The following is a 17,936-nucleotide window of genomic DNA, read 5'->3' as shown; positions in this document are numbered from 1 at the left end:
TATTTATCACAATTTGGCTAGTTCCCAAATATCTGGGTTCCACATACTCTGATATGCGCTATATTTTTCTTCTCGTATTTATCGTTCCAGCGTGGCCCACTAAGGTATGTGGTCCCACAGGTTGAAAAACTATTTAACAGTTCTTTGGGTCAATAGCTTCTAGCTAGAAATTTCTTTATTTTTAAATTTTATTCTTTTAAAAACTTCTTTGTGTGTGTCCCTCCCAAAGGAATTGATCTATTCCTTGTCTCTTAAAACTGCACTGCAGATAAAATATATGTTGTGACAAAGGGTTGGTGTGTTTTCATATATAGAAAATTTTAACCAACTTCAGAATCATTCTTCTTCTCAGGCTATTAACTATAAATCTCAGTCTTCAATAACAATGTTGTAAATTGAATATTCAAATTAGCTTATCTAATACTCACATTTTAGAATTTAAAAAGGATCCATTTACCCACTTCCAGCTCTTCTCTGAGAATGTAAAATTTAATCCAATCCCAAACAGAATTCCTTCTTTGTTTATCAGGTTTTGTATGAGTCTCTGTAAATGAAACAGAAGAAATGACTGAATATTGAATCTGTTTATCTGTTGCTGGTTTGCATTCTTATGCTCATCCTCTGAAACCCAGTTCAAGTATCACCTCTTCTATGAGGCCTTTCCTGACTCCCTGTTGGAGTTAATTAATCCTTATTTGTGATATTTCTATTTGTTCATTTATATATTAATATATACAAATGTTTATATTTATATTGTTGTATTCATTACATTGTATTTATTTTGTTTACATATCTATTTAGTCTCTCAGATTGTGAGCTTCTTGAAGTCAAGGTTGATATTTTCATCTGCATAGAACCCTTAAGGCTAAAGCACAAAGATCTTGATGTGGCTAGAAGTCAGTGCTAAGTTGTATTAAAGTATTTTACTTAATTATTTACCTATTCTTCCTGATCTTGAATAAGCAGTAGACTGGATTCTCTTATGGAACAGTCAGCTAGACTGTCATTCTAAGGTTTGGAAGCTTCAACAAAATACAAGCATTTATCTTGGATTTGTTGCCAATGCATTGGGCACATTAACAGAACTGGTCTCTCTAAAGTAAGAAAGAAGGGGAACAATAAAGTAAGAAAGAGGAAGAAGAAATAAACCCTATGTTTCTAACCTGTCCCCACCCCACTAAGACTAACCACACATGCACTAGTCGTCATAAATTCAGGAAAGACTTTGATCATCGCTGTGAGGACAATTATGTATTTAGAATTTAATATAACTGTGACGCTTTTGAGACCATTGTTCATTCTGCTACTAAGATTTGAAAAATGGTGACCAGTTAAAACACTAACAGACAGAATAACTTGTTCAAGTCCACACACGCAGATGGTGATAGAGACAAAACTCTTTCTAGGATTCCTTAAATTTCTCACCAGTGCTCTTTCTACTCCATGGACAACAATATCAAAATCATCTAAAAAATACACTTGAAACAATATACTTGAAAGCAAATAATAATTCATAAGTTAATGGCAAATACCATGGAGAAAAATTAAAAAAATTTCTAATGCTAAATTATATATTTGCCTATTCAGTTCAACTCAGTTACTCAGTCTTGTCCGACTCTGTAAATTCATGGATTGCAGCATGGGGCTTCCTTGTCCATCACCAACTCCCAGAGCTTGCTCAAACTCATGTCCATCGAGTCGGTGATGCCATCCAACCATCTCAACCTCTGTCATCCCCTTCTCCTTCTGCCTTCAATCTTTCCCAGCATCAGTGTCTTTTCCAATGAGTCAGCTCTTTGCATCAGGTGGCCAAAGGATTGGAGCTTCAGCTTCAGCATCAGTCCTTCCAATGAATATTCAGGACTGATTTCCTTTAGGATTGACTGGTTTGATCTCCTTACAGTCCAAGAGATTCTCAGGAGTCTTCTCCAACACCACAGTTCAAAAACATCAATTCTTCAGCACTCAGCTGTCTTTATGGTCCGAGTCTCACATCCATACAAGACTATTGGAAAAACCATAGCTTTGACTAGACAGACCTCTGTTGGCAAAGTAATGTCTCTGATTTTTAATATGCTGTCTATGTTGGTCACAGTTTTTCTTCCAAGCAGCACGTGTCTTTTAATTTTATGGCTATAGTCACAATCTGCAGTGATCTGGGAGCCCTAGAAAATAAAGTCTGTCACTGTTCCCATTTTTTCCCCATCTATTTGCCATGAAGTGATGGGACCAGATGCCATCATCTTCATTTTTTTTTTAAATTAATTTTATTTTATTTTTAAACTTTACATAATTGTATTAGTTTTGCCAAATATCAAAATGAATCCACCACAGGTATAATGTTGAGTTTTAAGCCCACTTTTTCACTCACCTCTTTCACTTTCATCAAGAGGCTCTTTAGTTCTTCTTCACTTTTTGCCATAAGGGTGGTGTCATCTGCATATCTAAGATTATTGATATCTCTCCCGGTAATCTTGATTCCAGCTTGTGCTTCATCTAGCCCAGGATTTCACACAATGTACTCTGCACATAAGTTAAATAAGCAGAGTGACAATATACAGCCTTGATGTACTCCTTTCCCAAATTGGAATCAGCCCATTGTTTTTTGCATTTCTTCTTCTTGGGGATGGGTTATTAACAGGATCTATTGGATAGCATTTTCTAGAAGGATTTCCCAAGTTTCTTAAAATTTCTGTTCTGTACAATGTATATAATAAATGATCACTTTCTGCTGCAGCCACTCATCAATAGTGTATTAAAACACACTACTTAGAAAGTATAAGAACATGATCAATGTCTTAATGATTAATACAATAAATTTAAAGAATTCATTTCACATTTGTGTTTCATTAATTAACTTCAGACCAAAGTTAACTGCTTGATATATTCATTCAAATCACCTAATAGCCCATTTAAATGACTATTTGACTATAGCTTGGTTTTTAACTATTAATTAATTATTGACTATCCTGGCAGGAATATTCATTAAGACAGTATTATCTGGTTAAGATCATAGGCTCTGAATATAGACGACCAAAGTCTCAGTGTCACCTCTTAGGACTTGTATGACTCTGAATGAGTGGCTTAATCTTTCCATGTCTCTGTTTTGTCAAAGGTAAAAGCAGAGTGATAATACTATCTTAATGTATTGGTTGTTATTAGCCTTAATTAAGATAAGGCAATGATATCTATCAAATTTTAGCCATTGTTCTTAAGAAATTCAAGGCACAAAATATACCTGTTGTTTCCATCCTCTTTTCTTGGGAATCCACAGTGCTTTTTCCTTTTGATGAGTTTTGTATTAAGGATATCACTGGCAAATAAAGAGAAACTATTTTAAAAGGTTAATGCTAAAAGCTGCAGTGAAATGGATATGCTGTATTTATCACTTCCGGAAATGATTTCAACAAGCTTGAAATGAACAGAAGATAAAAGGAATAGCAATGTAGTAACAGAGAGTCCATTTAGAAGACAATGTAAACAAATACATAACAAGTCAACCCACAGGAACATTGAGTTACTTGCTTCTACTATAAATAAGACTTTACCTATTTACTTAAACTTTCTTTGTTTGCTTATCAGCCTGCAATGCAGGGGGCTCCGGTTGGATTCCTTGGTCGTGAAGATCCGCTGGAGAAGGGATAGGCTACCTACTCCAGTATTCTTGGGCTTCCCTTGTGGCTCAGCTGGCAAAGAATCCAAGAGCCCCTGCAGAAGGGAAAGGCTACCCATTCCAATATTCTGACCTGGAGAATTCCATGGACTGTATGGTCCATGGGGTTGCAAAGAGTCAGACATGACTACGCGACTTTCACTTTCACATTTTTTACTTGCTTTCAGTAACCTGGTGTTACTTAAACTTTTAAATTGCTTACACTCCTGTTTGCATGCTCCATCTTCAGAATGAGTATAATTGTGCCTATCCTATGTGAGACATTGCCCAGGACAATCTGAAATTTAGTAGGCACTTAAGAAACTATAGGGACTTCCTAAGCCATCCAGTGTTAAGACTTTGCCTTCCAGTGCATGGGGAGTAGGTGTGATCCCTGGTTGGAAAGCTGAGATCCCACATGCGTCTTGGCCAAAAACAAAAAACAAAAACAAACAAAAACCCAGAACATGGGAAGAACAGAAGCAATATTGTAACAAGTTCAATAAAGACTTTAAAACTGTAAGCTTTACAAAATCTAAATACAAATCAAGTATTTCTGATGAATCAGTTCAGTTCAGTTCAGTCGCTCAGTTGTGTCCGACTCTTTGCGACCCCATGAATCGCAGCACGCCAGGCCTCTCTGTCCATCACCAACTCCCGGAGTTCACTCAAACTCATGTCCATCGAGTGGGTGATGCCATCCAGCCATCTCGTCCTCTGTTGTCCCCTTCTCCTCCTGCCCCCAACCCCTCCCAGCATCAGGGTTTTTTCCAATGAGTCAACTCATCGCATGAGGTGGCCAAAGTATTGGAGTTTCAGCTGTAGCATCCATCCTTCCAATGAACACCCAGGACTGATCTCCTTCAGAATGGACTGGTTGGATCTCCTTGCAGCCCAAGGGACTCTCAAGAGTCTTCTCCAACACCACAGTTCAAAAGCATCAATTCTTCTGTGCTCAGCTTTCTTTATAGTCCAAATCTCACATCCATACATACTACTGGAAAAACCATAGCCTTGACTAGATGTACCTTTGTTGGCAAAGTAATATCTCTGCTTTTGAATATGCTGTCTAGGTTGGTCATATCTTTCCCTCCACGGAGTAAGCATCTTTTAATTTCATGGCCGCAATCACCATCTGCAGTGATTTTGGAGGCCAAAAATGTAGTCTGACACTGTTTCCACTGTTTCCCCATCTATTTGCCATGAAGTGATGGGACCAGATACCATGATCTTAGTTTTCTGTATTATGAGCTTTAAGGCAACATTTTCACTCTCCATTTTCACTTTCATCAAGAGGCTTTTTAATTCCTCTTCACTTTCTGCCATAAGGGTGGTGTCATCTGCATATCTGAGGTTATTGATATTTCTCCCGGCAATCTTGATTTCAGTTTGTGTTTCTTCCAGTCCAGCCTTTCTCATGATGTACGCTGTATGTAAGTTAAATAAACAGGGTGACAATATACAGCCTTGACGAACTCCTTTTCCTATTTGGAACCAGTCTGTTGTTCCATGTCCAGTTCTAACTGTTGCTTCCTGACCTGCATACAAATTTCTCAAGAGGCAGGTCAGGTGGTCTCGTATTCCCACCTCTTGAAGAATTTTCCACAGTTTATTGTGATCCACACAGTCAAAAGCTTTGGCATAGTCAATAAAGCAGAAATAGATGCTTTTCTGGAACTGTCTTACTTTTTCTATCATCCAGCGGATGTTGGCAATTTGATCTCTGGTTCCTCTGCCTTTTCTAAAACCAGCTTGAACATCAGGAAGGTTCACGGTTCACATATTGCTGAAGCCTGGCTTGGAGAATTTTGAGCATTACTTTACTAGCGTGTGAGATGAGTGCAATTGTGTGTAGTTTGAGCATTCTTTGGCATTGCCTTTCTTTGGGATTGGAATGAAAACTGACCTTCTCCAGTCCTGTGGCCACTGCTGAGTTTTCCAAATTTGCTGGCATATTGAGTGCAGCACTTTCACAGCATCATCTTTCAGGATTTGGAATAGCTCAACTGGAATTGCATCACCTCCACTAGCTTTGTTCGTAGTGATGCTTTCTAAGGCCCACTTGACTTCACATTCCAGGATGTCTGGCTCTAGGTCAGTGATCACACCATCGTGCTTATCTAGGTCATGAAGATCTTCTTTGTACAGTTATTCTGTGTATTCTTGCCATCTCTTCTTAATATCTTCTGCTTCTGTTAGGTCCATACCATTTCTGTCCTTTATCGAGCTCATCTTTGCATGAAATGTTCCTTTGGTATCTCTGATTTTCTTGAAGAGATCCCTAGTCTTTCCCATTCTGTTGTTTTCCTCTATTTCTTTACGTTGATCGCTGAAGAAAGCTTTCTTATCTCTTCTTGCTATTCTTTGGAACTCTGCATTCAGGTGTTTATATCTTTCCTTTTCTCCTTTGCTTTTTGCTTCTCTTCTTTTCACAGCTATTTGTAAGCCCTCCCCAGACAGCCATTTTGCCTTTTTGCATTTCTTTAGCAGTTACCTAATTCTTAAAGTGTAACATTGACAATTTCTCATGAAGCACAGAGAGAAAATCCAAAGCACATTGTGATTATGCAGCCTTCAAAGTTTATTTTGAAAGGACCCTTACAGATTGTTTTGATAGAGACTGCAGTTGGATTCATATACCTGGGTGGTTGTATTTGGGTTCTAACCCTGTTAGTGGCTCACCTCCTGTGCTCACGTCCTCAGTTGTGTCAGACTCTTTACAGCTTCATGGAATGTAGTCTCCAGGCACCTCTTTCCATGGAAATTTTGCAAGCAAGAATATTTGGGTGGGTTGCCATTTCCTCCTTCAGGATGTCTTCCTGACCCAGGGATCAAACCCTCGTCTCTTGCATCTTCTGCGTTGGCAGGTGGATTCTTTAGCAGCAGCACCACCTGGAAAGCCTCAGGTCACCTCCTAAATGCTGACACATCGTTCTATGCTGCTTATATTATTTCTTGAAAAATTGTCCTTTCAGATAACTGCTCCTGTAACTCAGTCATCCTCCTGAGGTTTGAAGTAATCGGTCACCATATATACAAGCAACACAGACTTTCAACTCACCCCAGTCCAGCAACCATCTCACTCCCATTGCATGAGAAACCTCAAGCAAGAATCATCTAGAACAGCTCATTCAGTAAACAAATGCCCTCTGATATTTATTTGTTTTTTGTTCAGGAAATACTTATTGAACATCTGCTGCTGCTGCTGCTAAGTCACTTCAGTCGTGTCCGACTCTGTGCGACCCCATAGACGGCAGCCCACCAGGCTCCCCCATCCCTGGGATTCTCCAGGCAATAACACTGGAGTGGATTGCTATTTCCTTCTCCAGATTGAACATCTACTATGTGCCAAAACCATGCATTGACTTACAATACTATAAAGGTACTTGATCTCATGGAGCTCAAACAGCAATAGTGGTAATAAAAAATAATAATAGGAAAATGAGATTTAAATAATTGTAAAATTTCATATATTATGAAAGAAATAAGCTGTGCAAAAGGAAAAAACAGATAAATCGCTTCTGATTGATATACAATTTTTTTTTAACTTTGTTTTTTTTTTTGTTGGAAGGGAACAAGTATAGTTACAAACACACATACACCACACACACAAACAAAACTCAGTAAGCCCACAAGAGGACAGAATGGAGTTTATCAAACACCTGCAGATGCAAACCAACTGCTATCAAGGGGGAACTAAAAACTATGCCCATCACACCTGGTTACTTTAGTTGCTTCATGAATTTATAGATGTTTAGAATTTAAAACTTTTTAATAATTATCTTGTACTTCTTGGATTTTCCTTTCCCACACTGCTTGGTATTAAAGTCAAAACTTATTCTTGTTTATCCATACCTGCATTTGAAAGAAACAGAATTTATTGGTGGTTACTTACACATCGTGGATTGGAAATAATGGTTTAAAAAGCTAGGCTAATACATTTATGTTTTAATTTTTTCCAGGGTAATTTTTTTTATGATAATTGATTTAAAAAAATTGAAATAGAGTTACTTTACAATGTTGTGTTAGTTTCAAGTGTACAGCAAAGGAATATACAGTAGGTCCTTGCTGTTTATTTTACATGTTATAGTGTATATATGTTAACCATGATACCTGCTTTAACACACACAGTGTATATTGAGGAGCTCTGTCAATGGGTGGAAAAGGAAGGTAAAATGGTGGGAAATGAACTTCAAATTCAAGCACAAGGCATAGAAAATAAATGGAAGATATGTCACTGGTCCAGTCTCAAGGGCCATTCAATACAACATAAATAGATCATTGTTACGCCCTTGTAACTGAATCAGAGACTTCCCTTCATTGTTCTATCATGATATTTGTCCAATTTTAGCCAGGAGAGAAGTAGAGCCAGTCTTACAATCATAAATGAACTAATTATAATATGGAAAAAAAGAAGATAAATCCTGTTTTAGAAAAGTGAGGAGAAAAAGATTAAAAATGGTGAGAACTAGGGAGATTTGAGGAAAAGTTCAGAAAGAAATGAACATTCAATTCACGCTTTCTACAGTTCCTAGGCTTTTTCTAGGCAAAGAATCAAAGGATTATATGAAAGGAGTCTGTCACACATATGGGGCAAAATTGAAATCCTAAAACATCAGGTTGTGTTTGGAGAGTGGTCAGGAGCCTGCATCTGAAGCATGGGCTGCACAGAGGAAGTGTAGATGGCCGATCCTGAATGACATAATAGGTTGACATGACTTGGCTTTGCAGCAAGTTTATTGTCAGGAAACGTTGCTTCAATACTGCAAATAAAACATGTTCTCCTATCTGATATTTTTCAATCTGTCTAGAGACTTTGCAGCAGCAGCAGCAGAATATGGTTTAGACTTGCCTTCCTCCTGGAATTGCATCTTCATAGTTTGAGTTTCAGAGATGACCTCAGCCTTAATATATCCAAGAATGAATTCACGTGATTTTCTAATGATGCAATAGCAAATGGCAGTGCAAGAACCTAACCTCTTGGGCTTAGTTTCATTGTAAAGTGTTTGTACAGATGTGTGCTTTAGGGGTGCTTGATTTCAGATCTCAGAAGTATAGGAGAATGAACTTAGCTTTACCCTGATCTGCTTTAGAAGGAAGGTTGCTTTGAACATCATTCCAATGAGGTAGGAATGTGTATTGTCAATTGTGGGAACATTTTTTCTAAAGTATCTGTTCTTTACAGATCTTTTTCCCCAAAGTATCAAACACTTCAAAAATCTCACTTTTTATCATATATTACTTTGTAATGATACTCTTGTCTAGAATCTTTTCCTAAAAACTTATTGATATTCCCTAAGTAATTGGCATAAAATGAATTATACTTTGAATTTTTGATGTGTTCAAAATTTTATATTAATAATTATTATAAATCAACATGTGTGGAAAGCAGAAACTAAAATTTTATTTTGGTCATTATACTATTATTTGAATTTATATGATTCAGGTTGGGACTGACTTACCAGAGTAAGTAGATATCTATTTTTCAGGAATTTTATTATGAGTCTCCTTAAAAAATAAATTCAATATTACCATTTATTTGATTTCCATAGAAAATTTGCCATGTGTTTTTTTTAAAACAGAATACTCGAGAGATCTATCAGAATAAACATGTCTCTTCTGTAACATTAGCTTCCCCAACTGTGGAGTTGGAAAATAAAAACACATTTTCCACGATAGCAATGAAAAATTTGATTACATATTTCCTATAGCATGAACCATAGAAAGAAGTAAACATAGAAGAAAAATAAACAAGCATTGAAGAGAAAATCATAATTCAAAAAGACACATGCAGTACAATGTGTATAGCAGCACTATTTACGGTAGCGAGGACACGGAAACAACCCAAATGTTCATCAGCAGAAGTGTGAATAAAGAAGATGTGGTGCATATCTACAATGGACTATTACTCAGTCGTATACAGGAATAAAGTTGGGTTGCTTGTAGAGACGTGGAAGGACCTAGAGACTGTCATACAAAGTGAAGTAAGTCAGAAAGAGAAAAATAAATTTTGTATTAATGCATACATGTGGAATCTAGAAAAACAGTACAGGTGATCATATTTGCAAAACAGAAGTAGAGACACAGACACAGAGAACAAACGTATGGACACCAAAGGAGAAAGGGGTTGGTGGGAGGAAATGAGGGATTAGATCTGCTATTGATACTATGTATAAAATAGATAACTAATGAGAATATACAATATGGCAGGGTCCCCAACATCCTGGATCTAATGCCTGATGATCTGATGTAAAATCAAGTGGAGCTGATATAATAATATAGAAGTAAATAAACAAATGTACAATAAATATCATGCACTTGAATCATCCTGAAACATACCCCCTTCCCTGGTTGGTGGAAAAAATGTCCTCTCGAAATTGGTCCTATGCACAGTGCATAGCACATGGAACAATAATTAATGCACTGTTGGAAGGAAGTCCTGAAGGGAAGGGGTATGTGTATATGTATGGTTGGTTCATTTTGGTGTACAGTAAAAACTAATACTGTACAAAAAAAATCTTCATGACCCAGATAACCACGATGGTGTGATCACTCACCTAGAGCTAGACATCCTGGAATGTGAAGTCAAGTGGGCCTTAGGAAGCATCGCTATGAACAAAGCTAGTGGAGGTGATGGATTTCCAGCTGAGCTATTTCAAATCCTAAAAATGATGCTGTGAAAGTGCTGCACTCAATATGCCTACAAATTTGGAAGGTCCGTTTTTATTTCAATCCCAAATAAAGGCATGCCAAAAATTACTCAAACTACCACACAATTGCACTCATCTCACGACGCTATCAAAATAATGCTCAAAATTCTCTAAGCCAGACTTCAATAGCACATGAACCAAGAACTTCCAGATATTCAAGCTGTATTTAGAAAAGGCAAAGAAACCAGAGATCAAATTGCCAACATCTGTTGCATAATCAAAAAGCAAGAGCATTACAGGAAAAACATCTACGTCTGCTTTATTGACTGTTGGGGATTTTCTCCCCGGGACTTGGAAGTGATGAACCTGAAAGAATGACACTCGGAAAGTCTCTTGCAAGGACTGACAAGTTTATTTCTGCAGTCAAGCCTTTTCATAGAAGCAGGAACAAAGAGCTTAAAGTATACGGCCAGCAGAGCGCATACGGGGTTAACACATAATCAGTAAAAACATTTCAAGGACAGCGTGCTCTAAGTGACTCATGTGCTTAACCCACAACCTGTTTTCTCAAGTAACATCCCTATTTATTATTAAATCTTGGTGCTGAGCATAACCAAAGGCAGGAGATGTTTTTCTGTCTGCAGTACACAAAGCTGGATACTTCTGGCCCTTCACCATTTTCCCAAGGACTTTCTCCCAATACAGCTATTTTGTACTACACTTCCCAACATATCCTCCTTTTGTTTTTAATTTAAGCACGGCGGCTGCTAGTTGGACTCCATTGTGGGAGGCACAGAGTCTTGAGTAGAGACTTCTGTATCCTATAAGCAATGACAAAAAGAGCAGGGTGATTAAAACATATATAAAAATAATGCTTCTTAAAAGCCAAGTTCTAGGGTCTAGAGACACTAGGGTTTTGGTTAAAGTATCATAGAATTGAGTACTATACAATTCCCTAGGTACTCTAACTTGAAAATTAGCAACTTGTTTCAACAAATTGATGTCTAAACTTGAGTTATCTGTGAGATCCTGCAAATGCGCCTTAACTTTATTCCAAGGATATTCAGTGCTATTATAGGGCATGTTAGTCAGACAAAAAGAAGTAAAATTCCAGTGACAACGTATATGTGTTTGGAAAGTCAGTTGCTGCATTTGATCTCCTAAGTAGATAACCACAGTTTGTAACTCATTAATTCGTGTTTGTAATTGCTGATCTATTTGAGCTTGTTGAGTCCACAGATCATGAGAGTCTTTGTGCCAAGCAGTGATAAAATCATGATTTTGTATGGAATTATATAAAGCCATATCAGACAAAGTTCCTACAGTCACAATGGAGATAAGGCTTAAGATGCCTGCAATAATCCACCCAATGATGTGCTTAGATTGCCTAAGCCCAGTTTTCAACATACAGAATGAAATACAGAATCAGTCCAAGGCTCAGTTAAGTTTACGGGAAGCCATAACTCAGGTTTTTGTTTAACTAGCACAATGCTAGCATTGTGATATGAAATGGTGTGCTTAAGGCAGGTATAAAATGCACATGCAGTACAATTGACAATCTTGGCTGATAAGTCAATATCAAAATGCCCTACAATAAACAAGTACAGAAGGTGAACACACGATTGAATATAGCCAGTACTATTATATAGGAAGGTATAATTAGAAGGATGAAACACACCCGCAGTCCCATAAACACTAGTGAAGTGCTCTAAAGCTGCTGGAATTTTCCAAATGTGCCATTGCTTTGGCCCCACAATGGGGACGACAATCCTGGGTCATGGGGGTGATAAGCCCCCGTTATACCAATTCAGCAGTATGTCCTTATCAGCCCAGAAACTTGTCTTAGATTTATGAAAGCCTCCAATGTTTGATCTATTAAACCAGGAGCAATTATGAAGTTCCTCCTGCTCTTCAGAACAGTTTACAAACAAACCGTGAGGTCCACAGTCAACAAATATAAATGTATGAGTAGTATGATTTTGCTGAATTATAGAAACTTTCCCAAATTGGCCTTGACAATCAGACCAATGTAACGGTTGTATCTCCTGTTTTCTTCTCCAAGATACAGTATGACATGTAGGTTCCTCTGGTTGAAAAAGTGAGTTCGAATAGTTGGCTATCTGGCCTGGATAATGTCGCTCGGAGCCATTAAGTAAGAAAGATGCCATAGCAAACATTCCCAGACGTGAAGCAGTCCCATTGTTGGCAGAGTATGCCCACCACTGTGGGAAGATAGTCATGCAAAGAGGATGAGATCCTAAACAGATAGGCAAGGTTTTGAATCCCACGGAAATGTTGATTGGCTTTCCCTCATCTTCTTCATGGATTGGTCGCTTTGTGGACCAGGGACTTGGAAAATGCGTGCTGTCGTTAGTAAAGATCATAGGGGCTTTATCTACCCAATCCACTATGGAGAGAAGTGGTGGGTTGGGTATGTATGCCCAATAAACATATTCTGCACTTACCCCAGAGGAACAGGAAAGAACAGCTAACATTGCCAGAAATAGCTTATCTGGAGTCATAGGAGTTCCAGTGCTCTTCAGTGTCTGCTCAGCCTGACGAGTCATGTTTTTCACTTGAGCCCACGTCCGGTAAGGATTCAGATGATGGCGTTTCCTCATTGGCTCCTCCAGGGTCACTGATGAGACCCTTCACGTCAACTTCATCACTTCCCAAGGGAGTCTGGTCTCAGGGTCCCTCTTGGTAACGGACATGGTGAAGGGGAACCCAGATTTCCTCTCCATCTGCAATGACAAGACCATAACCCTTGCCTAGGAGTCGTAAGATTCCTGGCAGCCACTGATTAAATTGCTTATATCATATTGGTGTATTGATTTCTAATTTGCTGTTTTTGTCTTCTGCAAAATGTCTATCTGCAGGAGTGTCAGAATTATTTTTTGTAAAGTTTAAAAAATTTAGGGAATAAAGAGTTAAAGATAATAATAACTGAGGGTTCATAGGATAAGAAGTGTATCTCCTCTTCCATATTCCCCCTTTCTGTTTTAGTAAATGAGTTTTTAGGGTGTGGTGGGCTCTTTCAATAATGGCTTGACCCTGAGGATTATAGGGTATTCCTGTAATGTGTGTGATGTTCCATTCTGATAAAAATGAACGAAACGAATGCGAGGTGAATGCAGGTCCATTGTTTGTTTTCAAGACAGAAGGAATCCCCATAACGGGGAAGGTGAGTAAGAGTATGGAAATGGCGTGTTTGCTGGATTCTGAAGAGACAGGTACTGCCCAGATAAAGCCTGAAAATGTATCAAGTGAGACAAAAAGCAAAGAAAACTTTCTTAAGGAGCAGTGAGTGAAATCAAGTTGCCAAAGGGAGTTAGGCTGTTGCCCCGGGGATTAATTCCTGAAATCGTAGTTTGTAAGTGCAGAAGGGCACAGACATCACAGGTTTTAATAATATGCCGTGCTTCAGGGAGAGGAATATGGTATTTAGAGGGCAATCTGTTAGCATTGGTATGAATATTAGCATGTTCGTCACTGGCAGATGTAAAAATGGGAGCTATGAGCCTGTCAACAGCATCATTTCCTGTGACCAGAGGGCCAGGTAAACCTGAATGAACATGTATATGTGCAATAAAGAAGGGTTCCATACGTGAGTGAATTAAAGCTTGAGTCTGTGAAAAGAGAGTATATAATTCTTCATCTAGGTTGTATAAAAAGGTGGTAATCAGGAAAAAGAGAAGCAAGGTATTTGGAATCAGTATATACGTTGAAGGATAATGGTTGAAGCGACAAAAGAGCATATAAAGCATACAATTCAACTGTTTGTTCTGAAGAGTAGGTAGTGGGTAATTTCTCTTTGGTACCAGGGCTGACAATCCCTGCTATGCCTTTCTTGTTGCCATCAATGAAATAGGTGGGTGCATTGGTAATAGGCTGGGATGCAATGATATTAGTTGCAATGAATTTAGTACATTGTAGAAAGTCCCATAATTTTCCTTTTGGCAAATGAAATAAGATAACATTTTGAAAATCACTTAATGCCATTTGCATGGTCAAGTTATACTGTAAGGCAGTTTGCAATTCCTGTTTTGTCAAGGGAACGTATATTGCATATGGATCAAATCCAGTTGAAGTTTGTACATGGCTTCTTCCTGACACAATTAAGTGCCCTATTTTCTCAAGATATGATACCATTTTTTTAGACTGTTTAGTGTGTAAATATACCCATTCTATTGCGCTATGCTGAGCTATAATTGCAGTGGGCGAATGTTCAGTGGGGTATATATATAAAGAAATTGGTTGATCATAATCTAGCTGAGTTGAAAAAGATTGTTGAATGCGTTTCTCCACTAAGGCCAGTTCTTCTTTGGCCTCTTTTGTTAGCTGCCTAGGGCTATTAGGGTCAGGGGATCCCTCTAAAATTTTAAACAGATTTTGTAAGGCATAGGTGGGGATGCCTACAGATGGCCACAGCCAATTAATATCTCCTAGTAATTTTTGAAAATCATTCAGCGTGTGTAGAGATTGCACAGAAATTTGAATTTTTTAAGGTTTGATTTTAGATTCTTCCATAACATGTCCTAAATACTTAAAGGGTGCTTTCCATTGAATTTTATCTGGCACAACAAGCAGGCCATGATTTTGAAGAGTAGTAGTAACTTCATTACATAACTGTTGTAAACAGAGTTCAGATTCCATAGAGAGAAGTATATCATCCATATAATGAATTATAAACACAGTAGTATACTTATCTCTAATGGGTTGTAATAAAACAGATACGAGATATTGGCAAATGGTAGGGGAGTTCATCATTCCCTGAGGTAGCACCTTCCATTGGAATCTTTTAACAGGAGCCATGTGATTTATAGAAGGAACTGAAAAGGCAAAACGTTTTCTATCTTTAGGGTGCAAAGGTATAGTAAAAAAGCAGTCTTATAAGTCAATAGTAACTATAGACCATCCTTTTGGTACCATAGAAGGGGAGGGCAATCCAGGTTGTAAGGGCCCCATAGGTAACATGGTATTATTAACATTTCTTAAATCTATCAACATTCACCATTTTCCTGATTTCTTTTTTATTACAAAAACAGGGGAATTCCATGGGGAAAATGAAGGTTCTATATGAGCTTTTTGTAACTGTTCATTAACTAATTGCATAAGAGCTGCCAATTTTTCTTTAGTTAGGGGCCATTGAGGTGTCCATATTGGGATATCAGATTCCCAATCGAGGGGCAGCAGTGTTAACTCAATGGCCCCCATTAAAAAGGTTCATTTAAAGAAATTGTGGCTTTCTTTTGTTCAAGAAAATCCCGTCCCCATAAATTGATAGGGATATTAGTAATATATGGTTTAAGATAAGCTACAATTTGATCAGGGCCATACACTTGTAAATAGGATGCACTGACAAAGTTTGTGTGGCATCAGTTTTACCCACTCCTAATAGTCTAGAAGGAGCCATAACCTTACCTCAATCGAGGGGCCATTCTGCAGCTCTAATGATTGAAATGTCAGCTCTGGTATCTAATATGCCTGTGAAATTCTTTCCCTGAATGCGTAAAGTAAGCATGGGTTTCTGATGTTCCTTTAATAAGGTGGATAGTGCAGCAGTAAGGTTGGTACTGCCAAAGCCTCCCTGCTAAACTTTATCAGATGCCTTCATTGTTTGACCTATGGCAAAAGTAATAATTGTGCAAAACGTTCCCCTTTTTGTAAGTATGCATTTCCCATTTTCACAACATTTACCATAACATGTATTTCCCCTTCATAATCTTCATCCATAACACTGGTCAATACCATTAAACCTCTCATTGTGCAGTTACTACGTCCCAAAATTAGTCCCACTGTCCTGGGTGGAATCGGGCCATAATATCCAGTGGGAATTTTGTGGGGGTTGTATAATTCTATTAGTTCCATATCATAAGGACTAGGTATATCAATGCAAGCACTCTTAGATGTAGCTGCTTGTAGCGTCATAACGTTAGGTCCTCCTTTTGTAGTGGGGCTAGAGTACGGCCCCTTTATCAGTTTCCCTATTGTTTTTGTTGTGTACTGGGGTTCAAGGTGTTTCCATCCTTATCAAATTTAGAATGACATTCATTCAGCCAATGGAACCCCTTTTTACATCTTGGACATACTCCTGGGGGTCTCTTCTTATTAGAAGTAGTATTATTTTTTCCGGCCTGTGTTGGCATGCGACATTGTTTTTTCATATGGCCGGGCTTCCCACAATTAAAGCATTTGGAATTAGCAGCTTTTTGCACATTAAAGGTTTCCAATGTTGCCAATTTTGCTCTATGGACATAGATCCGATGTCCCTACATGCTTTCAAATATTCCATAAGAGAGCCAGTCTCTCAAATTGGTCTGAGCACGGATTGACATTCCTCATTAGCATTTTCAAAAGCAAGTTGTTTTAAAATAATATTTTGTAAAGTCACATCCTTAAACGATTTCTCAACTGCATCCTTTAATTTTCCTATAAATTGAGAATATTCTTCCTCATGTCCTTGAATAATCTTAACAAATGAACCATCAGAGTTAGCGCTATCAACATTTGCCCATGCCCTGCAGGCAGTTTCTTTAATGAAATGCAACATCTCAAGGGTAATATTAGCTAATTGTGCCATTACATCGGCCATAGTCCCTGTTCCAGTCAGTATATCATAAGTTAAATTGGCAGTGTTACCACGAGATTGCTGGTCAATCATCAGCTGTTGGGCCTCATCACTAACCCACATTTGCCACTGCAGTAATTGTTGAGGATTTAAAACCATCTTTGCTACTTGAAAAAAATCATATGGCATCCAATGGTCAGCCCATCCTCTGAGAAATTCTATACAGTAAGGAGAAGTAGGTCCATACAGAGTACATGCTTTCTTAAAATTAGACAACATGCTAAAATCTATACCATCCCAAGAATTTTGACCCTGGACGAGTTGATCATATTGTGTTGGGAAAGCGAAAGCACAAGCAGGGATCTCCCGAGGAGGAGTGAAGCGGTTAGTATGAGCAAAGTTAGCAACAGCAGTTACAGACGGAGCAGGAGGAAAAGCCTCAGATTTGGGTTGTCTGCTGAATGAAATGACTTCCGCCTTAAGCGGTTTTGGTTTTGGCACATCCTTAATAGATACATCCTCAAGTTGTTTTTCCAGGGTTTGTGTTTGATTGAGTATGACATTCTTGCATTTCAAAGCACCTTGCATGTCTTGTTCATTAAGCTCGTATTCATGCAAAGACCGAATAGTCTCTACCTCCAAATCAACATTATGTCCTTCAATTTGTTCTATGACAGCCCGTATGAGTGACCAGGTAACCCACCACTGAGGAGGAATCTGAACTCCCTGCCGATATGCTCACAAAACATTATTTTTAACCCTTTTCCATACATCAAGTGTCCCGTCCTCAAGGAACCATGGATTATGTTCCAATAGTATATGATAGCAGTCATTCAACTGATCTCTTGAAACATTAACACCGTCTTGTTCAAAAAATGATGCATTATAGAAATGAAAGGAATTTTACTGCTATGTTGTCCTATCCTGCTTACCTCTTTCTGCAGGGGCTCGTCGCTTTGTTCAGTCTTCCTTTCAAGTCCCTGTTCGGGCGCCACTTGTTGGGCATTTTTCTCCCTGGGGCTTGGAAGCAATGAACCTGAAAGAATGACACTCAGACAGTCTC

The 17,936-nt window shown here is 38.3% G+C and overlaps 1 protein-coding gene across 1 annotated transcript; it reads right to left on the bottom strand.

Annotated features, from left to right (window-relative positions):
* Positions 1 to 10,669: 10,669 nt before the first annotated feature.
* On the bottom strand, positions 10,670 to 13,598 carry LOC109569118 (endogenous retrovirus group K member 25 Env polyprotein-like). The gene is given in 3 exon segments (XM_070788743.1): positions 10,670 to 11,143; positions 11,146 to 11,708; positions 11,711 to 13,598. Coding segments are annotated over 3 exon segments (1,866 nt in total). The 5' UTR covers positions 12,924 to 13,598; the 3' UTR covers positions 10,670 to 11,053.
* Positions 13,599 to 17,936: the final 4,338 nt, after the last annotated feature.

The sequence above is a fragment of the Bos indicus genome, chromosome 5, assembly GCF_029378745.1.
Source record: "Bos indicus isolate NIAB-ARS_2022 breed Sahiwal x Tharparkar chromosome 5, NIAB-ARS_B.indTharparkar_mat_pri_1.0, whole genome shotgun sequence".
Lineage (NCBI taxonomy): Eukaryota > Metazoa > Chordata > Mammalia > Artiodactyla > Bovidae > Bos > Bos indicus.
Note: the sequence above shows the minus strand (reverse complement) of the source record. Positions and strands in the feature narration are given on the sequence as shown.